The sequence below is a fragment of the Trichoderma harzianum genome (assembly GCF_003025095.1).
Source record: "Trichoderma harzianum CBS 226.95 unplaced genomic scaffold M431scaffold_6, whole genome shotgun sequence".
In the NCBI taxonomy this organism is placed as follows: Eukaryota; Fungi; Ascomycota; class Sordariomycetes; order Hypocreales; family Hypocreaceae; genus Trichoderma; species Trichoderma harzianum.
The window spans coordinates 466,845-489,578 of record NW_020209254.1 but is presented as its reverse complement, the minus strand read 5'-3'; the positions used below and the strand labels follow the sequence as shown (position 1 = coordinate 489,578).

The following is a 22,734-nucleotide window of genomic DNA, read 5'->3' as shown; positions in this document are numbered from 1 at the left end:
ATGCCTCTGTCATGCCATAGCTATCGAAATAGCTGCGAGGTTCGCATATGATCGTATAATGCTCGCTCGGCTGTGTCGGAGGATCAGACAGAAGAGGGCCGGTTCAAGATGGCGGCTGGCGTGTAAAATGCCGCACGACAAGCGTAACGGACATGATTTTGGCGTTTGAACACACGTGAAATGGCCATCATGCAACGTATTGACAAAGACTCAGGATGGATGCATGGAAGACGAGGAAGAAAAAAATAAATGAAGGTTTACAATTAGGCTGTCGTGGTGGAAATCGGTGTGGCGCAATGGAGACACGGAATGCACTTATTGGGGCAGGCTATCACCAAAGCGGCAACCGCGGGTGTTGCTTGCCCTTTGTGGATGGGCCGCACCGATAAGTGCATCTGTCGTTGCCTCGATTCTCAGGCTTCATTGCTTGTACAACTGATCTTTGACTTGATGAAAAAGCAAAATTATTATCATTCATGAGCCATTGATTGCGACTAAGTTTGTCTATCTACGCCTCAATACTGGGTTCGTGTCGTAGAGTTACATCTGGTGAGCGACCCATTACATGAACAATGCCCTTTCTCGACGATCCCGCTTTCAACATCACGCGCTTGTTGCCCATGATTCAGCCAATGTCCAGAGTCTACGGGCAACTGCTCCATCATGAGCATATTTCGGAGTCTCCTTGATTTGGCAATCATCGATGAATGCTCCTGGGTGGTCTACATCACCATTAGCTTTATGCTTCAAATCATCAGAAAAAATTGCATACCGTCGAGACTCGGATCCAAAGCAGCGACGAGAAAGCTTGCAGCTCCCTGACTTGCAGTCTTGTACACCATTTTCTGGTTCCTAAACTCGCCTGGAAGATGTCGTTGAAGTTCCGTCAAGACAACTGGTCAACGTCAGCTTGCATGTACTTTTGTGACTCTACTATCTACTCTATCCAGGCATGATTGACTCACCTCCAGGAGCGGCACTAGCGGCCTTGATCTTTTCTCCAGAGAAACCCTCATTTAATCCCTTAGAGAGGAGCATCAATGCCGTACTGGTCTGGGAGTACGCCAAAAATGGAACGTATCCTGTGCCCATCCCCGTAACCCACCCCATGCCGAGCTTTTCTGCATTTTCAACGTCGACTTGCTCGTCCTCTGGAAGCTCTTTTCCGCCGTCAAAGTTATAATCACTGAAACGGAACGGTTGAACGTAAAATCCGCCACTGACAATGTTGACAACCCGCGCCTTGGGTCCCGCGGCCTTTAACTGCGGAGAAAGAAGCGTCGTGAGGACGAAATGACCAAGGAAATTGGTGACCAGGTGTGCTTCGAGCCCATACTTTGTCATCTCTCTCTCGGGCATGGCCATTACCGCTGCATTGTTGATAATGATGTCAATTTTTGGTGTCAACTTTTGGATGTTGGCGGCAGCCTGGCGAGCACTGTCCAGGTCCGACAAATCGATATGGACGAGATGGATCTGCGTTTTCAGATTTGGATTCTCGGCACGGATGGTGTCAGCTACGGCAGAGGCCTTGGAGAGTGTCCGAGCCGTGAAGATTAGATTCGCCGGTTCATATCTGGCGAGAGCTTGGGCAGTAGCAGCACCAAGTCCATTGGGACTGACGCCAGTGATGAGAACTAGTTGTTTTAAACGTCAACTGCTACGATTCGAGACTTCAAATCAACAGAAAATTGTCATGCACTAACTCGTCTTTCCAGCAATCTGGTCGCGAAAAGAAGCTGCCACTTCTTCGGCAGTTGTCTCTGCTCCAAAGTTGTCATTCGAAGTCATTTTGATCTGGAATAATGAGCCGTTGTTACGATGAGCCCTCCAAATATTCCGACTGTCTCATCAAGCTCCTTTATAATACATGTAACCATTACCGGTGATATTATGGCGATATTATCGCCGAAGAAACTCATTATGAGCCGAACGCTCAACGACTTGCACTCCGGATTTTACACGAAAATCTCCGTCCAGGAAGCCAATCTTGCATGACCCTTTTGGGAAAAGCCAGATCGAAACAGTGGCTGTCAGCCAGCGGAGTTAATGCACGATCTGTTCCTTGCACTAGCTTGTCTCCACATGGCTGTCGTTCTCTCACATCATCATCGCCATGTGATTTGTGTCGCGGCCTTTTACATAGCAAATAGAACGCTGGAACACGTAATACCAGGACGCCGTCTATTACTTTTACCCGTTTCGACATCTAATAATTCTACCTGGAAGCTTCTAATAATTACATAACGCTTATGAACCATCATCATGACCATGCGATTGGCCGTTGGGCCGGGCGTAAGAAGAAATCATGATGAATAATCCCGTCACGCTGCGTCGATCAACTCCTTATAACCCATCGTTCCCGTTCCCTCTAAACAACCAATGTACTCTGCTTCAAAGTCATTCTTCTTCAATATTCCTACCTCGACAGAGAGCTGAGTTCGTCCTTTGCCCATACCAAGAGCTCCAGAGTTCTTGTGATGTTTCTCAAACGCCATACGAGCCTTGAAATGGTCTCGGGTGGATTTGCCAGAGTATTCAAAGGCGACAAGGTCCAGATAGAATACAAATTGGCTGGTAATTCGGGACTCCGACGTTGAAGTGAGGCCATCGTCTATCCGTGTCAAAGCGGTATTGCGAAAGGATAAGACGCCATGCTTGCTGCGCTCCTTGTCTAGTGAATTCATCCAGCCTCCTACAAAAGCATTGATGTGCTTGTCCCAAATTTCTTTTTCTTGTTCCGTCATTTGCGAGTAGTCCTGGAATTCCCACACGTACAACATGTTGTCAATGCCATGTGACAATACTACTCTCCCGAGACGGATCTGATCAATCGACGTGTCTGCTGATGATGATGGAGGATCTCGAAGCACCACTATCCTCTTATCAGGTATCGTCTTTACTTCTTTCTCTTCCATTTCCTTTCTCTGTGCCTGCGAGATGAACGCAGACTCAAAGTCATCTGATTCATGATCGGGGATACGCTCGCGATAAATACCCCAGTATTTCTGCTGTGGTGCAATATCGGCATAATCGACGTCTGCTAATTCTGGCACCAGAGCAAGCCCTTGCTTTTTCGTCGAACCGGTGGCATGCATGAAGCGTCTTGGGCTTATACGCATAATCTCACGCCAAATGCCGGCATCTTCTTCGAGCGAGTTCCAGAAGTTTGACACGGCGGCGCTCTGCCACCAGGCTTCGTAGTCTGGAGAACCAGAATGTCTGGAAGATGGTAGTGTTGCAGTTTGATGAGGTGTTTCTCGGTTGCCGGGACTCGAGTACTATCTGGACATGGCCAGGGCCATTTTGGAGAGCAAATATGTCTTTTAGAGCTGCGATCAGGTTTCGTTTAAGAGGGGTGAGGGACTCTGGATGTTGTACGCCGAATAACGCTAGAACTGACGGAGTGTCGTCTGATCGACCTTCCTTGGCGGCAAGAAGTGGTAACTTGAAGGTCATTGTACACTTTTGTAGTAAAATATGCAATGGATACTATAGAAAAGAAGTCCTTGAACTATTGAAGTCGTTGGACTGGTAAGCACCCAGGAAGCTACTCAATCGTATATGCGGGACAAGCAACACTACAAAGAATGGCTGTAATTAATACTCCGAAACGAAGCAAAACTGACAATATGAAGCAGCTTCTCGCATAAATAGATATTTGACATTGAGATAATTAGCTCTTCCGCAGCCAATGCCGAAGTAATAGGACGCTGATTGATGCTCGTGACCGCTAAGCGACTTAAACGTGCTAGACGATCACAAAGCTATAATAGCTAGTGAAAATGCCAATCAACGTAGCTACACCTTTCGTAATTGAAGCTTAACTGTTGTAAACTTACGTTATCTTATATTATATCGTCATACAGACTAAAGTATTGACGTTGAGGCTTCTGTCCGGGTGGATCCTGTTGTATCATCTCCGTTCACAGGCAGGATTCTATAGCCGTGGTATTCCAGCCTCCCTTGGCCTGGTCTTGATTCCAAATTCACATGCGTGTCAATGTCCTTTTCTAACTAGTCGTGCCCAGTTTAATGCTATATCAGATGCTTATGAATCTTAGTCGATCACCCTCCAACGACTATCAAGGGGATAATGGCTCTCCAAAAGAGTGACGCCCTTTCAGAAGACACACCGCCACCAGACAGCTCATTCATCCAGAGACTACATAAATATGCCATCATACAGATCTACAATCTCAAAATACAGTGCATAGATTGTATCAAAGATTTGTATCAGTATGGTGGCCAAGAAACTCGTCACAGTTGTCGGCGCTACCGGCGCGCAAGGAGGCTCAGTTGTTGATTACCTGCTTAAGAACAAATCTCAAGAATATACCATCCGTGCAGTAACTCGGTCTACGGAGAGCGCAGCTGCAAAAGAACTTACAGCTCGTGGCGTTGAAGTGGTTCGGGCGGATTTGACTGACACTGCGGCCCTCAAAGCAGCATTCGCTGGCTCATACGCCGTTTTCGCAGTTACAAACTTCTGGGGTGTGTTTTCAAACGCTCAGAAGCAATTTCCTGAAGAAAAAGATGTTGCCTTATTGGCTGGCCAGGCTGCAGCCATTGAGACTCAGATGGGCATCAACATGGTAGACGCGGCATTGGCCACCGATACGCTGCAACATTACATTTGGTCAACACTCACAGACGCATATACAGTCAGTGGTGGTAGAATTAAGCCTCCACATTACGAGTCCAAGGCCCAAGTCACTCGATACATCCAATCCAAACCAGAATTGTTGGCAAAGACCACTTTCGTGTGGTGCGCCTACTATGCGACAAACTTTGCAGGCTTAACTCGACCGATCTACGTCCCAGCTAGTGGTCAATATATCCAGATACAAGCCACTCCATCCGAGCAGCCGATTGCCTGTATCGGAAATACCCGCTCTCATTTCGGAATCTTCGTGGAAGCAGCACTCGCTCGACCGGACAAGACTCGCGGTGGACGAACTGTATTTGCGTTTGTGGAGAGCACGACTCTAGGAGGCTTGTTGCAGACTTGGGCGGAGGCACATAATGTCAAGGCCACGTATATCCAGGTATCTCGTGAAACTCTTTTCTCTTCATGGCCTATGGAAGTTCAAGAGTTTACGGTTGGGATGGAGTTTTGGGACATGATTCGGGATAAGGAGTGGACTGGCAAGGACAACTTTCTGACGTATTCTGACTTGGGGATTGATGTTGCGAGGTTGAAGAGTGTGAAGGATTCTTTTGCAGAGCTGGAGCTCTAGACGTGGAGTTAGTGAAAGGATGGGATAGTGGAGATGGACGGGGGCTAGACTGTATCTAATGAAGGATATTAACGATGAGTAATCATTAAGATGGACGATATGCATGAGCTGAGGGAATACGAGCTCCGGTTATGTTAGAGTCGAAATTCAATGTCCTCGCATTAGGAGAGGAGGAGGTGCTGCCACTGTGAAACTGTGCCCGTTATCTATATCAGGGAGAATCGGTCTGAGGAACGATAGCAATTTCTTTCAATACGTAAAAGTCTTGAACGTATATCAAGTTATCCTATTGGTCAAAGTACTGACCACTTTGCTGCCAGATGTGATTCCGATGCTGGTTGCATGCCTTATATACTACGTATTACGTTACAATTTGTAACAGGTTTCCAAGTATGCTATGCGATTAAAGACGAGTTTGTTAAAATGTAGTCCCTTCTCAACAACCTTCTTGCTGACACTGTTAAACATCCGAGCTAATCTTATGAAAAAGTGAGAGAGTGAGGTATGTATGGAGACATGGATGCTACGCTCAAAATTGTACTAGCTAAAGATTTGCGCTTCGTGGAAAAGGGTCCTTCAGCTATTCCAAGAACTGCATAATCTATACGAGATTAACATTTGAAAACATCATCCAGCATAGTTGCCCGATACGTCTCGCTCGTTCGGGATCTGCAAGATTCCGTTCTTCAAGATGATAGCCGACCATCCACCTCAGCAATGAATGAATGCAAGACTGAGATGTAAGCTGTAGGCATCAATACCGCGGATGTTTAATATGTCTTGTGTAACAACCTCTTTCGTGGGTGCCCGATGTGGGCACTCAGGGGGGTGGGCTGAATAGGCGAGCTTCAAGCCTTCAACTGGGTCTTCAGCCAGGCCAACCTTGCCAACCTTGCCAACTACCGGACTTCAACTAACCTAGCAAATATTGCAGACGATCTCGAGTGGCAATCCTATTTTGGCAAGCCGTATTTGTCCGTGGGATGGGCTGATTCCCCGACGCCCGAGAGACGACAACGGAATTCAAAGCTTCTTAACAACCGGATCTGCAGCTAGGAGAAGCACGTATGGTAGGATTGCATCCCACCGGCGGCTGGGCATCTTTTAACCGACTTTGAAGTCCTTTCGCGCCATTGGAAGAGCATTGATGTTGCCCGGATCCTTCCAAGAGACCGATAAAGCCGATGAGGTTTGCGTTAGCGCCGCCGACAATCGCTTCAATGGCTACTGGGACGTTGAGTGGAGGGTAGGCAATAGTCAAGGGGTTTCATTGGCCCAGTGGCAACTTAATACAATGTTACACATTCAATGGAACCTCCTCTATGCAAGTCTTACATGGCCACGCAGACTACCACCAGTAGTATGCTCCTGTCAGTGAGACAGCGGTCCAGACTCGAGTCATCCATGGGCAGGTTTATCTACAAGTAACCCAAAAGCCGGGCTGGGATGGGCTAGCTAGCCGCCAGACTGGGGTCTCTTGATCGTCGAATACGCGGCGAAGGGAGCTAAATCTGGTAGAGGATTCAGAACTTTAGACGCCCCTGACGAGACTGGTTCTCCGCGGAATCAAACACGAAGCCGGATAATTATTGGAACTGAAAACCACGGCAGGATGGAAGTAATACATGCTGATATGGCGTAAGTATCGACGATTATCTTATTTGTCAGAGTAGGCCAAAAGATGTAGAAAGGGTGTGGAGATTCCTATTTCCAGCCTGGAGGGTCGGATCCTGCCATGATGTTTGAGGACAAATTTGGCTTGTGATAATACAATTGGGTAGAAATGCAATGTCAGAACTAAGATTGGGACTTTGTGCAGAGCTAGATATATATGGCTAAGGTTGATGTGTATAGCAAGTGTGCTTGACTCGGTATATTTGATGTTTACTATCTAGGAGGCATATGAATGGAACTACATCGTGATCACAGGCAGGCTCTGAAAGGCACGACTCTATACGAATGCTTAAATATGAAGTCCACGTAACGTATGTTTGCCTGCCTGTGGTAGAAACACTTTCCTATCATGTTTAGATATACGGAGTGTGAGACAAATTTTCCCATCGCTCCGGTTTGGGGCCGGTTCAGCGGATCGGTGATCCTCGGCAGAATTTGGAATGCATCTGATTAGTTTTTAACCTCAACGTTATAAATAAGATTTTAGCATTGCTACAGACGTTTTTGAGAGTCTTTCAAAGCTAGCAAGGCTCTTCGGCGTCCTCATGAATCATGAGGGTACGATTTACTGAATTATGATTACTAAACCACGGAGCAACCGCTGCCCAATGATACGCTGGGCTTGGTGGTTATAGGCTACCCTGGGTGACATTTCGGTTGACTGCATCTCAAATCCTGCTAGATACTAGGTAGTTGACTCATTGAACAATGTACATTTTCCTAGTAACTTGCAGGATTTTACTCTGTTTCGTAGAGTTTGTTGTCAATGCCGCGGGATTGCCGCTTGGGTTACCTGACTAACTATCCGAGACCCCTCGGATAAAGTCTATAGTTGGAGGCGAAACTGTCCTGAAATTCCATCATGGAGATGATACGAGAGTCATCTTCTAGCTTAAAAAGGCAATTATACTAGCAGTACAGCCTCGGCCTGGTTGCTTCTACGATAGGTGTAAAATATGCCGCCGTAGGAAGAGATTGGCGGTAGATGCTTATACGAGGCCCGGAAGGGAATAGTCTCCGCCAGCTGGCCCGTATTTGTCAGAAACAAGCATCACCTTTAATTCTGGCAGAATCCTTTCGGCGAATCTCAGTGTATTTTGTAAGCAAAAGCATGGCCTTGATAGCGACTCGAGCCGTCGGAATCGTCTGATGGGATGTGCATAAGGCATAAAAGCGCTGGGCGGATGCATCAGGAACTGAACTACTTAAGGCCATGGTTTAGGAGAGTTGGTGGCCAAGACGACGGCTGCAACTGGATGATTAAACTGGAAACCATCAACCTCCTGATTCTCGCCACCAGATAAACTACAACTTCACGATGTCTTCAGAGAAACCACCACGACGCAGCGCACGGCGGGCAGAGCCAAAACCACAAAACAACTCACCGGAGAATGGCGAAAGCCTGGAGGTTTGTTTCATGCATGATCACAATCACACTCGGATCAACGCAGACTGACTCGCCAACCCAACAACAGAAACGGCGGCAGCGGAATCGCAAAGCCCAGCGCTTATTTCGGCTACGGCGTCAAGCAGCCCACGCAAACTATGAGAAGAACTTGATCCATATGGAGGGCGCCCTTGAGCAGATGGCTTCCACATTTCTCGACTTCACCAACGGGATCCTTCAGTCACCGCTCATTAGTCGGGATCCTGCTCTCATTTCAAAGCTCAGGACGGCAACCGACAGCATTCTGTTTCTGTGCCAGGGCAGCAACAATGATCTGGAGGACAATTCTGATAACAGTCCACCCACCATCAAGGTTGTTGGCCCCAGTCCCGTCTCCAGCCCTGATAACGCTGCTATCCAGCAAGGCTTCCACGGAAACGGGCAGCTTCCTCAACCACCCGCCGTAGACAACATGTTTCTTGATTTCAATGCCTTTAATCAGCCCCGGCCTGTACCTCAACCAGGCGTTCAACACAACAACCCGCTGTCCGGATGGCATTCGCCGCAGATCAGAAACATATTTGGCAACGGCTTCATGAGCCTACCGCCCATCGACTTTGCCGATTGTGCCGACACCGATACTATGCTGCAGATGTATCCGGCCGAGGACTCCCTGAGTATGATTGTGACCAGAGCCTCGTTGCAAAATGCCTATGATGCCATACTGAGCGATACGCAGGCTACTACCCCGATGGTAGATAGGATATTCGGATTCCCATTGAAATTCCGTTCCCGCGAGGAAATTCTCATGGTACTGCGCTGGTACTTGAGGCCCTCATCTCCAGAGGTTGTTCGATTAGCCACGGCCGAGTTTGACGATTACTTGGTGGCTCAGTATTATCACGGAATCGTCACGTCGCAGTATAGAGCTGTCGAGGGAGTGTTTCGTGGAGATATTATACCGCCGCCGGAGAAAGGTTCTCCTCCACCGGCGCAGAGTCGGATCTTGAATGCCTACCAGATCGAGCAGTGGCTATTAGCTTGCGGCTTGAGATATATCGATTTCGATACCATTGCGCTCACGGACCTCAAGCCAACAGGCTTACTCCTGAACACCAGACCCCCCGACGATCCGGATGTCCTCCTGGCAACCCTTGGGGCCCTACAACAAGAGGATTCCATCTTGGACGGCCAGACGGCAACTGGATATCATACGGCCTCTGAAGCATTTTCCAAAAATATCCGCCTGTCTAGATCCCGACTGATACATGTTCTGACGGGAATATCCTTTTGCATAGACAAAGGGCCGGCGTATTGCGAACAGGCCCTGTTGGAGGCAGTGGTTACAGCCATGATTCCCGACAGCTAGGTACGGAGTAATCAAGCAACCATTGAAGGCATTAGCTGTATGATTGGGAACGAAGAAAAATTCTAATAATAAAGCGACTTTTTATAGAAATACATCATGTTGCGGCTCTGCACATATATAGCTACTTCGGCCCCTTTGAAAAATTTCGCCGCATGCACATTCGACCACCCTTCTCGCTGTGCGCAACGTGAAGCAATCCGACCCCCCTGCTCTCTAAACTGCTGGTTACGTGTTGGACATACTCCATACTACAGCGGATAGGCATATAATTGTCGAACATTCAGCTGTCCGACCCACGGAGGGCGTCTGTTTTGGGGTTTCGGTGGGCTGGAATTTAGGGGCGCGCGGCTCTTATTACGAAAGATCTCGGAGCAGCTTTGTTAACATGAAGCGAACAAACTGCCAGCTATGCCTTAGCAGCTGATTATTCTACAACTCTTACACTCGGAGAGCATTACCGAACAATATTTTGTGTCGAGTCCCGCTGCTGAGTCGCTGATTGGGCGGCGATGTGTTGAAGTCGGAGCACTTAGCTAAGACCTCCGACTCATCATCTCACCACCACAGACCTTTACTTGTAGCACTCGGAGGAAAGTCTCGTCGGCGCCCTGGTCAAATGTCATCAAATTGGCTGTATTTTACAAATACATTGCTTTCAAAGCATAAACTCTGTTAATGGAATCATGTCTTATAAAGGTGTTAGCTCACCTGGCCCGTGGCTCACCGATTGTAGTCGGCATTTCTTAGGTGAATGTAGCGAAGGAAACAAAAGAGAAGGGAAAGAAAAACTGCAAAGGAGTGATCTGAAGGGTCTTATTTCCAAATGGCGGCCGATGAGGAATTGAAAGTGGATCGACCGAACGAGCAGTCAACTCCAGAATCGGGCGAAAGCACAACAACCATCGATGCCGAACCGACGAACCAGATAGAAGCGGCCGGGGAAGATGTGGTAAAGGGGGATAAGGGAATTCGGAAGCACTTGATTGCCTTGAGCATCGTGCTATGCCAGCTTGTTGTGGTATGTGGGCATTGAGCCAATTTTACATGCATGAAGGAATCTCTCGTCTTAACCCAAAGCGCCCCAGGCTCTTCCTTTCGGCTCTGGCCTTTTGGTCGCCTTTACGGTTCCAGCGGAGTTGGGGGCCGACCCTAATCTGGGAATCTGGATTGCTGCAGCGTACCCGTAAGAGCTGTCCTTTTACTCGTATATGCCGTCGGCCAAATACGCGTGTGTGACTGACAAGGAGGGTTTGTCTTCTTCCCGCAACAGGTTAACTCAGGCGACTTTTGTTCTCATGGGTGGGCGGGTTGGCGCCGTACACGGACACAAAAAGATTCTAGTCATTGGCAGCATCATTTATATCCTCTTCAACCTGATATGTGGGTTCATGCGGACGGTCGAGACCATCATCGTGATGCGGGCTCTTAGCGGCGTGGGAGCTGGCATAATCGTCCCGAACGCCATTGCCCTGCTCACCACATCGTTTCCTCCCGGCATGGGTCGCTTAATATGGGTTGGATTGTTTGGAGCCATGGCCCCTGTTGGCGCTGGCGGAGGATCCGTGTTTCCTGGCTTCTTTGGCCAACTGCTACCTTGGTGGTGGCTCTTCTTCTTCTTGTATGTGAGAGACGGTGATGCGGAGAGGATCCTGGTTCGACAATACGAGCAGAGCTAACGATGGGCGATCATGTAGTGCCATTGCCGGAGCCGTGATTTTCGGAGCCGCTGCCATTATTGTACCGGCCGAAGAGGTTACAATGGATCCGAACGGCAAGGTCGATTATCTAGGATCTTACTTGGGTGTCGGCGGCCTGATTTTGTTCAACTATTCATGGACGTTAGTATCTATTAAAACTGCAACTTCGACCTTGATAACATCTGCTAATGTCGATACAGCGAGGCCGCCATCAAAGGCTGGAGTGTCAGCTATGTCTACGTTCTCCTCATCCTTTCCGTGCTACACATAGCCCTCTTCTTAATATGGGAGGCCAAGTTTGCAAAGGAACCAATCCTACCTTTTACGGTTTGGTCGGCGCCATCTTTCAAGCCAATGCTGCTGTCGGCCTTCTTCACCTTTATGAGCACGGGTATTCTCCTATACTACATCACGCGATGGCACATTGAGATTCGCCATTTCTCCAACTTCCTCAACGCTGCTGGATTTGTGACGTTCACCGTCATAGCAACGATAGCATGCGGCGCGAGTGCGTTTAGCATACGATATCTGCCTGCGCAATTTGTCATGGCGATTGGGACGGTCGCGGCTCTTGTTGCGGGTATACTGCTGGCAACGATGCCAGCACATCAGACTTACTGGCCGCAGGAATTCCCAGCATTATTTATCTTGGGATTTAGCCCGGATTTCATCTTTACTGCTGCCCAAATCATCACGAGTAACAGCGTCAAACGAAGGCTCCAGGGCGTGGCGGGATCGCTCGTTGGAACGGTCCAGCTGTACGGCTTGAGCACGGGTCTGGGATTCGCTGGTACTATTGAGCGGTACACGAACAAGAATGGAGGAGACCCGATTGGCGGCATAAGACATGCTTTGTGGTTTTCTGTTGCACTGGCTGGTGTAGCGATGCTGGTTTGTGTGATTATTCGGATTCCCAAGGATGAGCGCGAGGGCTGGGACGAAGATGAGGAGCAGCCTCATGCATAATTTGGTCCGAAAGAAGTATCGTCAGTTGGTCAACGAATGACCGATGATGGTTGATCTGACGGTAAAAGTGATATTTCGATCAATTTTGTCACCTTTCAGATTGTTATTGCTGGTGTCGGTGCATTTATGCCTGGTACCGTGATACCTGCCTATAAAAAGGGATGGATATACCTATGGATAGACATGATCTAGATAAGGCTTCTTTCTGAACACGTATTAGCGATAAGATAGCTCTTTTTAATTTAATTTTGATAGAAGAAAACTCAAACTCGTCGATGTTACCTCTTATCTCTATCAGTAGCCAGATATTAATTAGACGTGTATGGGTTTAGGTTGCGATCTTCCGTACTAGAGTTTATATAGTCGGGTGTGTTCCAGCCCGCTAATAAAGACTGTGGCTAAACTCTCACGAAAGCGTCTTATTCGGGCCATTCATGACCGAATAAATCTAGATAGCAAAACTGGATCGTCGATACCACATCAAACAGCCAAGATCTAGTCTAATTATATCTTCAAATCATTGATGCAAATGCGCGTCTCAATACCAACTTTTCCTTGCCCTGTGGCTAGTGTCTGGTCACTCAAACGCGCCACAGTCGTCATCCGCAGAGCTGATCCCCAAGCATGTGACGTGACCTATTAATGCCATCGCAGCCTTGGGCCGTCGTTTCTTCCAAGCCTCTAGCACATAACTTTTTACGTCGTCCATATAAATCCAACACGATATTTTCTTCACTCTCGTTCACCGCGCCCTTGAATTCAACCATTATCATCTTAGGAGTGCAAGGGACACATGTGGCTGCGACATTGCGACGTCGCTCACGTGCAGATAAGGATAAGCAACCGCTCCGAAGTCTGGACACTTCACAAGCTTTTGGTTTGTCATACGAGCTAAAAAATCATATCGGGGTAGTGGGCAAGGGAAATCGGAGCTGCTCTGGCTCGCGCTTTTTGCAGACGAACAACGACTCGGGGAGAAGAAGCAGAAGAAGAACCAAAAAGGGGGACGCCTTGCGCTCTTTTTTGCATCTCCCACCTCCTGGACAAAAGGACGACAGTGCAAACGGCAAGCCGGGCAAGACAGATGAGTAGCCGCTGGTGAGGGAGCGATTCCGGGCGACTGCATCTCGGGGATTGTCATCTTCGCATCGCGGCGGCACCGAAAACCGGGGAAGAAGCAGTGCGTTTCGTTTGCTGGCTTTTCTTTTGGATTTCCGCAACGACAGATAGAAACAAGACAACAACAGCATCGCGCTTCGTTCCCCCCGCGGCGAGACTGTCGCCCCCCGCCGCACTCATGTGGTGGCCATTCAGCATCTTCTTCAGCAGCATCTTCCTCTTCGCCATCGTCCTGTCCATCCCCGTCGCCTTCGATGTGGGCGGGCGAGACAGCGGGCTGGCCTACAGCCTGAGCCTGTCCATCTTCTACATCTTCTACTCGGCCATCCGACTGGCTACGCCCGAGACTTCGCGCATCCGCTGGACCATTGTGTCGCTGCTGAGGCTGGCGCAATGGTTCGTCATCCCGTCGCTGCTGATCTGGGCGCTGGGCAAGTTCGCCGTGGACGCCGATGACGCGAGCTGGGTGGAGAGGACCTTTGACGGCGTCTTCCACTCCAAGAGCACAAGCTGGACCGAGTGGATGTTTGGCAAGGAGGGCGTGCTGGAGACGGTTATGCTGGGCTCGTGGGACAACGTGCTGCGCTATTCGGGCCCCGTCTTCCAGCTGCTTGAGGGCTTCTGCACGCTGCTCGTGATCCAGGCGGCAGGACAGATTACTCGATGGCTGGTCAACAGAGGGAGGAGCGATACCTGGGTGGTGAGTGCGATCCCATGAAAACAAAAAAACTAATAGCGATATCATGTCGGTAGCTAACTGTCACATCTTGCAGATCTTCTTGCTTGCGTTTTCCGGCTCCATCATTGCCAGCGCTGTCTATTTCCTGTGGCGTGTTGCTCAGTTTCCCCAAATCAGCAACATTGATGCCACGCTCATTGGTGCCACAATGACCACGGCCGTGTTTCTCTGCGCCTACGGCATTGGCAGCGGTCGCGGCAGCCCTGTCGAGTCATCGCTTCTCTTTGCTTACGTCGTGCTCTGTGTCTACCAGATCTTTACCGACTACCTTCCTTCTGACGGCACCTATTCGGCCGAGGACCAGGCATCGTCTCAGCCAGAAATCCCTCCGCTGCCGCCCATCATCATGGCCTCGTACTCAACCTTGCTTCACATAGTTAGCACTCTCCCTGGCGCTCTTCACTCTTCGCTCGCCCTATTGTACGCCGCTTTCCAGACTATTACGCCGTCCGTCATCATCTCCCTCGCATACCGTCTCTTCGTCTTCTACTGCGCCACTCGTATCATTCCTTCGGTACGGGACCTGGGTGCCCGAGCCATGCTGCACGAGCCTGACTGGGATGAGTCAGAAGCGGCGTCAATGTTCCTCAGCATTCTCAGCTACTTTTCGCCGACAATTTTGATAGCTGTCTACACCAGCTTGCTGTTACAACACTTTTCGACCAGCGAGGGGCCAGATGGATGGACGCTCAGGGGCGGAGACGTGGGCGGCAGCACTTGGCGATGGATCAACGTAGGACTGACGATGGTCCTGTACGGTATAGAACTTACGCTCAGCACAGACGACCAAGATCATTGGAAGGTGGATTGAAGTGGCACAGGAGAAACAAAAAGGAGAAATCAAAACAGGAGAAGGAACGCGGCTTGAACCACAGTTGGCCGTTTGACCGATGGGAAAAAGGAGGGGACTACCACCAATCGCCATGGAAGGAGGACATTACCTACAAAGAGCGAATCAGGGGCGGATTACTGCATGTACGGAAGTGGAAACATGCGAAATATCTGCTTCACCACGAGAAACGAGATGTTGCACCTTGACTTCTGCAGTTCGTCAGTTCAGCTACTACCTTTGTTACAAGGGGGGAGCATATAGAGCGAGCAAATCCTTTTTCGATGCTCTTGTTATCTTGTTAGACAGCACTATATGAATACCTTATTTGAAGCTGCTATTTTGTTACAGGATCTGTATGTTAGACGTATTACCTAGTGACTGTTTGTCGTCCTGATTTGGTCTGCCGAGGTTCACCGGGATTGCGAGGGATCGCGATTAATATATTTTATCTAGGCTAAGCTAGACGGTATGGAGATGCAGTTGCCAAGTTGGGCACTATTTCGTGATGGAGAATGCAACCGACTAGCCCATAAGCGGGCTAAAGCCATCGGTTAACTCAATTGATCAACATTCATCCATCGATCTGTTCCTCTTCCAAGCAAGACGCAACTTACACCCCATTTCTCACTCTTCACCTCTTTTATTCTTTTTCTATCCCTTTCTTCCATCTCCCTCTTGAATCTGCCTTTTACTTACACTCAAAATGGCTTCCAAAGAGCGCCAATACGCAACAAAAGGCCTCCCGCCCCCTCCCAATGTCTCTGTCATCACCAAGCCCATGGCCGGCCTCCTGGTCGACATCTACGGCTTACAAGAGCTCCCCCCGGCTCCGGCACCAGTAACTTGCCTGTGGCTTCTCCATCCCCGGACGCGGTCTAAGGGCGTCATGAACGATATTGCGCGGCGAGCCGTCCATTCTTGGAACCAGAGCCCGAAGCAGAAGCAGCGGGGGCTCGTGGCGCTGGTGTTTGACATGCCTAATCATGGGACGAGGATGGTGAGCGAGCTGGCGAACAAGGCGTGGGACGAGGGCAATGAGCAGCATGCGATTGATATGCTGGGCCTGGTTAAGGCGGGTGCGGGGGATGCGAGTGGGTTGATGGACCTGGTGGCGGGGTATTTGGGGAGGGAGACGGATGCTCATGTGTGTTTGGGGTGGAGTTTGGGAGGGCATGCGGCGTGGCAGGCGTGGTTTGGGGAGGAGAGGATGGATGCTGCTGTGGTGGTTGTTGGATGTCCTGATCTTGCGGGTGAGTGAGGATTCTATGCGAAACCGAATTGGAAGAGATGGACAAGCCTCGAGATGCTAACATGATAGAAATAGGCTTGCTGGGGAGTCGTGCTGCGGCATCCAAGTTGGAACATGGCGAGGGAGGTTTCTGGGGTAGCAAGTATTTCCCACCAGACACCATCGCTACTATTCGGAAGAGCGACCCCAAGGGCATCCTCTTCGGGACGAATCCCATTCCCTCATTGCCCCTGTCATCAGCTGAGCAGGACCGGCTGCGCAAGATCTTGGACGGCTGCGTTCGGGGGAAGAAGTTGCTTTTGTGCTCTGGAGGCGCTGATGACTTGGTGCCGTATGCGCAGGGGGAGCCGTTTATTCGGGTGTTGAAGGATGCGGTGGACGGGTGGTATGCTGATGGGAGCGTGGAGGTGGATAATCGGGTGTATGAGGGCGTGGGACACAGGTTTGCGGCGGATATGGTGAATGATGCGGTTGCTTTTTTGATGAGGGTTGTTGCGGAGGGGCCGAGGCAGAAGAGTGAGAGTAGAGCGAAGATGTAGATGCGGAATGTGAGTTGCTACTTGATGCTTGAAGTCATGATTATACCGGATAGACGGGAGTTGAGTGACTTGGGGAATGTCTTAGTATTGTTGTTTCTGGAAAGATTCTAGGTGCCAGAGATGGATTTACTTCTATACTACTAGGTAGATCTACCCATCTCCAGTAGGTCTATCTATCTTTAGAAGATCTATCCATCTCTAGTAGACATATCCTATTTACATGTACTTAAGACGAACACACTCCCGAGTGACTGATGTGTTCGCTACTGATAAAATAGGTACAACATCTATGGAGAGAATATAGCCAACCGTAAATCTTTTCTGCAAGATTTATATCACTGAAAATCTACATCAAATTCCCTAGAGATTGGATTGGGTGTCATTGGAAGCCTTTTCCTCGCCTTGGTTGCCGTTCTCCACCTCAACCTCCCCCATCCATTGATGTATTAGGGCGTTCTGGTTTTCCTGCTATTTACCGAGATGAGCATCGACATCGACGCCATCATTGTGGTCGCAATCCTCGTTATCATCATGTCCTTCATCATCACCAGAATACTCTTCCTCATCATCGTACAACTCATCCTCAGGCTCTCGATATGCGCCACAAACCGCAGCAACACGACGAAGATCCCATGACAGCTGGAGAAGATCGAAGCTTGGGAGATAGCTTTCGTCTACCCAATCCCAAAAAGTGAAAGTATGTCCTGTTTTTAGCGGAACACCCGAAGACCAATAAACATTGGTTAGCCAACTGGGGAAACTACCAACTCGCCTCAATATATCGTCGAAACAGGCACCACGTATGCTCGTATCTGGCGTCGACCGGCCTGGCTCGATCCAGTGAAGCTGCACACAGACTGTTCCACCTTCCATCACCCATAATGGTTTGAGCGCCATGCGGCCATTGTTGAACCACCAGTGCAGTTGACGATTGAGCGAGAGCAGATTCTGAGGGGACTCGCTAATGTTTTGATCCCCAGCCATCAATGCTGAGAGCCGAGCAGCCGAATCAGTGCCCCAAAAGATGTCGACCATGGCCGTGATGCTGGATAGATTCGAACCAACCAAGGGGAAAATATGAGCCATGGCAGGGTTTGGCTGGACGCTGAGGCAACAAACTTCGCGATCCCGGTGCCTGCACTGCTGGACATTAGAAGGACGTTGTTGAATGATGGGCTGGGAAAGCCTGTTGAAGCACTTACGAGTCTTGCAGCCCATGCCGCTCTCTCGTCAGCCAGGCCTTGTGCTTGTGGGTTCGGAGATGGCAGGTCGAGGGGTTTTGAGGTGAGCGATAAGACGGGAGCACCTCTTGGGTCAGATGAAAGGCTTTCCTGAGAGAGACGCCGCGATTTTGTCGGCACTTCTTGAACGGATGAGGCTTGGTGATGGTAGCCCGTGCCAGCACTCCCTGATCGTCGCATTTCTTTATTCGCAACTAAAGAGTATTATTGTTAGTAGGCGACGTTTCTTCCTATAACCATCCACAAGGCTCTCAGAGACGGAGTCACTCGCTAGAAGCAGGACTCGGGAAGACATACATGCTTGAATACCGGCCAGACTTATTTCCCGCCACTGGGTGAGCATGGTTTTGACAGCAGTTTGGTTGTTATCGCGATAGCTCATCTCCAGCATCTCGACTTTGGACTGTAAATGGTCGACTGGGGCGACCATCAAGACCGCAAATAGCGCCATGTGAATGTCGTAGCTTGGATCGACCTCGTGCGCGATCCTAGTAATCTTGTCCAGCAGCTGTTGCCGAATTCTTTGTTCGCTAATGTAGGGTGAAACGGGCTCTTTAGGGGCAATTCGGGTGGGAACAGGATCGAGAAGTTCAGGACAATTCTTGACTGCATAGAGGAACTTGTCGAGCTGCCAATTTTCTTGTAGTTCCAATAGTCGCTGTACTTGATCTTCGTTCAGAGACCCTGCTAACTCGCGCAAATTGCTCTCAGATGTAGATGAATACATGATGCCTGTCTCTTTTTGGGGGGTTTTAGTCGGTCTGCAGTAATGATTGAGAAAGGCTGGAGAGGACAGAAGCCGAATTTATAGCAGAGAATTAAGATTTGCCCTAACAATAAAACCTTGAGAGTAGCCTGTGATGTATACTTGTATTCTCATCAACGCCACTCAAACTCACTCGCATCAATCGATAAGCCCACACTCGCATTGAACTATGCTACCGGGTGGGTTGAAGCATACGGTGATTGCTTCTTTTTAACTTCGCAGTGAACCCTTAAGCCCGCTCTGTATTATAAGGGCAGAAACCTTCAATCCCGGCTATAGCCTTATCTCCCGAGTCCATTCTAGCTTCAGGGTTGAATAGATACCAAGTAGCACCATCAATACTGTAAGTTTGATCGCCTTCAGCCAGTGCCCTGTTAACACTGACTACTACAGTCATTCTTGCATCCGCAAACCGACCCTAAGTACCAACAAGATGCTTCCTATTCCAGCCAAATGAAGACGTTGTGGCATATATGACTTCCTAGTAGGTATATTATTGCTAACTACGCCACACAGAGGTAATGTCAACCCAGGGCTTGCTACCTTCACTCTCCTCCTAGTACACCTGCTTGCCACTCCCGGATAATTTCAGCTTCCTGTTTTCTCCAAAACCACAGTACAAGCTTATAGCAGTGATGTCAAATAAACGTGGCCAATGCTCCCCCTTCTCCGAATACCTAACGTAATGGAATGCGGCCCCCCTTGTCCGCTGTCATCAGTAGCCGCACTACGACATTCACCTTGGCTGGTGAGCAGAGTACATAGGTACTTGCTTGTAAGACTATCTTATCCTTATAGCTATAGCTATCCCTACTATCCCTACTCCATACAGCACTGAGATGTGAGGGCCTCTAAGTGGTAGTAGAACTCAATAGAATGACTAGACCAAAGTTCAAACAAGTATCTTGGAAGGATTACGTGATAGTAGCCGCTAATATATATATCAGAACCATATAACACTACCAAACATTACGGAAAGAATACGTAATAGTAGCCGCTAGTATATATATCTTCGAGTAACCCATTGACGTGAGCTGAACTTTGTCTAGCTCTTATTTCATGCATATTTTTGGCTTCCATGAAGGATCAGCAAAGGAATCAAGTAAGCTCGTATATGAGTTCTAATAAAAGCACGAAGCGGAGGAAGCTATTCCCATCAACTCTGGCCAACGCCCTCGCTATACTATTTTCGCTCAAAAACGCTCTGGAACTACTCTTGCTTAAGCCTAGACAAACGGTCCGCATTTTACAACGAACTTCGGATCGGCGAATTTTCCTGCTCGACCGACCGGCTTCCAATGTACAGCCTGTGACGGGAGAAAGCGGTGACACCTGAACACATGTCTCCCTTCCTCGAAATGGGACTGAAAGAATTCGATAATCCCGCCGCAGACCCCATCCATGGAGATATACCTAAATTTATGCTTGATCTAAGCAGAAGCAGAAGCGGGAAAGAGCTGTATTAGAGCGGACAGCCACGGCGAAACCGTCGAAGCCGACCTACAAAGCGGTGCCGCCACGTATTGGGTACAAGAAGATATCCCTGAGCTATATAGGAAGATATACAAAGGAAAGAGTCTCATGTATACCATAAGTACGAGACGATGCTAGAACGAGACGGCAATGTCGACTCCAAAATTTCTACTGGCATTTCAGAAAGGAGGAATCGCCTAACCAACCATTCAGAGTCGGTTACCTAAGAACTTCTCCTCTGACCAAATGCCATATGGGCTAAGGAGTAACAAGAAGAGTGGTCGAACTTATTGAAGCTAACGGGTTAGACGCCTAACTCGGGCAATATGTAAGTCATTCTCAGAGTCATCTGAATGGGAAGTAATTAGAACGGAAGCAAATACGTAACAGTCACCAGTTACGGCCATTGCTTTTATACCCTCTCGACGTCTGTTCTTCTTCTTCTTCCGTTCCAGCATTAGACCAACAAGCCACTACCATCAGACTCTTTTAACTAGTTTTATACTTCTCGTGACACGCGCCTAAAAAATGAAGTTTCTCTCGCCTTCCGCTCTCGTCCTGTCGCTATGGGCCGCGGGTTTTGCCTCTGCAGATTTCCACATCGTCGAAATGCCGGGCAACACGGAAAAGCTGGCAGTTCCGTCGAATAAATACAACTGCGGTGGAATTCAATATGCCCTCGATAAGAACAACAAGCTCTACGGTGCTATTGGCTCATCCTTCATGTCGATGCGTGGCGCCAATCTCTGCGGGGCCAAGAATCTCGACTTTTACAAGCAGTCTGATGGAACGTACGTGTTCTATATTCACAATGGAGACGGCTCGGCACAGGGCCAGTGCTTTCATAACGAATCTTCGAGGGGGAAGATTGGGGATTGCGGCCGCGGGGATGTATATGCAGAGAAGTTTGTTTGCTACACCTACTTTTGTAATAAATGAGTTGTCAAGGACAGCCAGGAGATGTTATGATGCAACGCATTTATGGGCGCAACAATAGGCCTATCGAATAGACATCATGGATAAATAACAGACATCTGATTCTTCCAGGCCTGCAGCTATGTATCGCTATTGTCTTTGTCAATCTCTACTATCGCTACGTAGGTCTAGTATCCGATACTATCGCTGGTACCTCGGTATTGAAATGAAGTGATAAAAATGTTAGTTGAAAGACATGTTTATAAAAACAGCTTCTGTGATTCGGTGTATAAATTTGATGTGAAACATCTCCAGCATGTCGGATGCTCTATGCAGAGTGAGGTGGAACAAGCGCAGCTTCATGCAGGATCGCCGAATCGATTTAGCTTCTTCCTCAGATAATCAACGCTTAGTATTTTCTCCCACCAATCCGCCAATTCAAATCCAATCAATTCGACATTCACAATGGCCTTACCAAACCACTTAATCATCGTCTGCTGCCACGGCATCTGGACCGGCGGCCCCTCAAACGGCACCAACGAAGACGAATGGCTCATCGCCGATTTTCAGCGCGGCGAAACGGACACGTTTATTGAGCACATTAAAGCAGGCATCCGATGCCTTGCGCAGGACTATGACAATGCCGTGCTCGCATTTTCGGGGTAAGCAGTGTGATATAAAATGATATCAAGACCAAAACTTCAGTCTGATGCATCTGCAGCGGCCCAACACGAAAAGAAACAGCTCTGAGTGAGGCCCAAAGCTATGCCAACATCGCCTCCAACCACGGCTACTTCAACCTCATCAACTCCTCGCAAGACTTGGTCAATTCGTCCAAAATTCTAATAGAGGATCGCGCCTTGGACTCTTACCACAATGTACTCTTTAGTTTTACTCTGTTTTACGCGCGCTTCCATACTTGGCCTGCTTTTTTAACCATTGTATCCCACGCTTTCAAGAAGTTCCGACTCATCGACGGTCATTGCGCTGCCATTGGATTTCCTCTTGAAAAGACTGCATTTGTTGGTATTGACCCGCCTGGGATGGCGAGCGGAGAGAATGAAGATGCGATAAAGGGCGTGGGACAGGCAGTGGATGACTGGACGGCCGATCCACATGGTAGAGGAGAGAAATTGGCGGGGAAGAGGGCAAAGAGGAATCCGTGGGGAGTATGGCAGGGAGTTTTTGAGGAGAAAGTTGGAAAGGATGACTCTACTATGGGGAAATTAGTGACGGAGGGAGTTGGCGAGAAGGAAACGTTGGTTGAAGATGCGCCACGACCGTGGCAGTGAATGCCGTTCAAGATACCTATTAGAGACAAGATTCGAAACTTGCTGTTACATAGAATAGAAAATTAATGGTCTAGAATCTAATGAAAGTGTTGCTTGCAGATGTATATACCCAATCAGTTGCACATTCGTCCCTCAGGACAAAGTCAAGGCGTTCATCAGCTCACTAGCCACCACGACGATATTCAGAAGGTCAAATCCAGGGGCCAACAATTACTGTTAAGCAAACGTCTAGTAAA

General features: G+C 48.8%; 11 protein-coding genes across 11 annotated transcripts; 8 read left to right on the top strand and 3 right to left on the bottom strand.

Annotated features, from left to right (window-relative positions):
• Positions 1–531: 531 nt before the first annotated feature.
• M431DRAFT_142602 (hypothetical protein) lies at positions 532–1,826 on the bottom strand. The gene is made up of 4 exons (XM_024912648.1): positions 1,707–1,826; positions 966–1,637; positions 773–895; positions 532–722 (listed from the first exon to the last, which is right to left on the bottom strand). The coding sequence occupies exons 1-4, from the start codon at positions 1,789–1,791 to the stop codon at positions 604–606; spliced, it is 999 nt and encodes a 332-aa protein (XP_024774264.1). The 5' UTR covers positions 1,792–1,826; the 3' UTR covers positions 532–603.
• A 498-nt stretch (positions 1,827–2,324) lies between these two features.
• Positions 2,325–3,194, bottom strand: M431DRAFT_553560 (hypothetical protein; the record flags this gene model as incomplete). The annotated part of the gene is made up of 2 exons (XM_024921389.1): positions 2,325–2,880; positions 2,953–3,194. Coding segments are annotated over 2 exons (798 nt in total), but the record flags the coding sequence as incomplete, so codon positions are not given.
• A 1,047-nt stretch (positions 3,195–4,241) lies between these two features.
• On the top strand, positions 4,242–5,240 carry M431DRAFT_85092 (hypothetical protein; the record flags this gene model as incomplete). Its single annotated transcript, XM_024923513.1, has 1 exon — positions 4,242–5,240. One exon carries the CDS (start codon positions 4,242–4,244, stop codon positions 5,238–5,240), a length of 999 nt encoding a protein of 332 aa, XP_024774262.1.
• Positions 5,241–8,232: 2,992 nt separating this feature from the next.
• Positions 8,233–9,670, top strand: M431DRAFT_85312 (hypothetical protein; the record flags this gene model as incomplete). Its single annotated transcript, XM_024923538.1, has 2 exons — positions 8,233–8,322; positions 8,390–9,670. 2 exons carry the CDS (start codon positions 8,233–8,235, stop codon positions 9,668–9,670), a joined length of 1,371 nt encoding a protein of 456 aa, XP_024774261.1.
• An 823-nt stretch (positions 9,671–10,493) lies between these two features.
• Positions 10,494–12,333, top strand: M431DRAFT_481800 (hypothetical protein; the record flags this gene model as incomplete). Its single annotated transcript, XM_024915984.1, has 5 exons — positions 10,494–10,688; positions 10,756–10,853; positions 10,941–11,288; positions 11,365–11,508; positions 11,568–12,333. 5 exons carry the CDS (start codon positions 10,494–10,496, stop codon positions 12,331–12,333), a joined length of 1,551 nt encoding a protein of 516 aa, XP_024774260.1.
• A 321-nt stretch (positions 12,334–12,654) lies between these two features.
• On the top strand, positions 12,655–13,528 carry M431DRAFT_423387 (hypothetical protein). Its single transcript, XM_024915048.1, has one exon. It carries the CDS (start codon positions 12,976–12,978, stop codon positions 13,423–13,425), a length of 450 nt encoding a protein of 149 aa, XP_024774259.1. The 5' UTR covers positions 12,655–12,975; the 3' UTR covers positions 13,426–13,528.
• Positions 13,529–15,364, top strand: M431DRAFT_423388 (hypothetical protein). Its single transcript, XM_024915049.1, has 2 exons — positions 13,529–14,152; positions 14,226–15,364. The coding sequence occupies exons 1-2, from the start codon at positions 13,631–13,633 to the stop codon at positions 15,000–15,002; spliced, it is 1,299 nt and encodes a 432-aa protein (XP_024774258.1). The 5' UTR covers positions 13,529–13,630; the 3' UTR covers positions 15,003–15,364.
• M431DRAFT_423398 (hypothetical protein) lies at positions 15,365–17,045 on the top strand. The gene is made up of 2 exons (XM_024915050.1): positions 15,365–16,273; positions 16,342–17,045. The coding sequence occupies exons 1-2, from the start codon at positions 15,727–15,729 to the stop codon at positions 16,809–16,811; spliced, it is 1,017 nt and encodes a 338-aa protein (XP_024774257.1). The 5' UTR covers positions 15,365–15,726; the 3' UTR covers positions 16,812–17,045.
• A 234-nt stretch (positions 17,046–17,279) lies between these two features.
• M431DRAFT_5237 (hypothetical protein) lies at positions 17,280–18,779 on the bottom strand (the record flags this gene model as incomplete). Its single annotated transcript, XM_024920557.1, has 3 exons — positions 17,280–17,951; positions 18,014–18,246; positions 18,350–18,779. 3 exons carry the CDS (start codon positions 18,777–18,779, stop codon positions 17,280–17,282), a joined length of 1,335 nt encoding a protein of 444 aa, XP_024774256.1.
• A 1,950-nt stretch (positions 18,780–20,729) lies between these two features.
• On the top strand, positions 20,730–21,230 carry M431DRAFT_553551 (hypothetical protein; the record flags this gene model as incomplete). The annotated part of the gene is made up of 1 exon (XM_024921388.1): positions 20,730–21,230. Exon 1 carries the CDS (start codon positions 20,820–20,822, stop codon positions 21,228–21,230), a length of 411 nt encoding a protein of 136 aa, XP_024774255.1. The 5' UTR covers positions 20,730–20,819.
• A 407-nt stretch (positions 21,231–21,637) lies between these two features.
• Positions 21,638–22,595, top strand: M431DRAFT_115294 (hypothetical protein). Its single transcript, XM_024911929.1, has 2 exons — positions 21,638–21,868; positions 21,928–22,595. Exons 1-2 carry the CDS (start codon positions 21,672–21,674, stop codon positions 22,496–22,498), a joined length of 768 nt encoding a protein of 255 aa, XP_024774254.1. The 5' UTR covers positions 21,638–21,671; the 3' UTR covers positions 22,499–22,595.
• Positions 22,596–22,734: the final 139 nt, after the last annotated feature.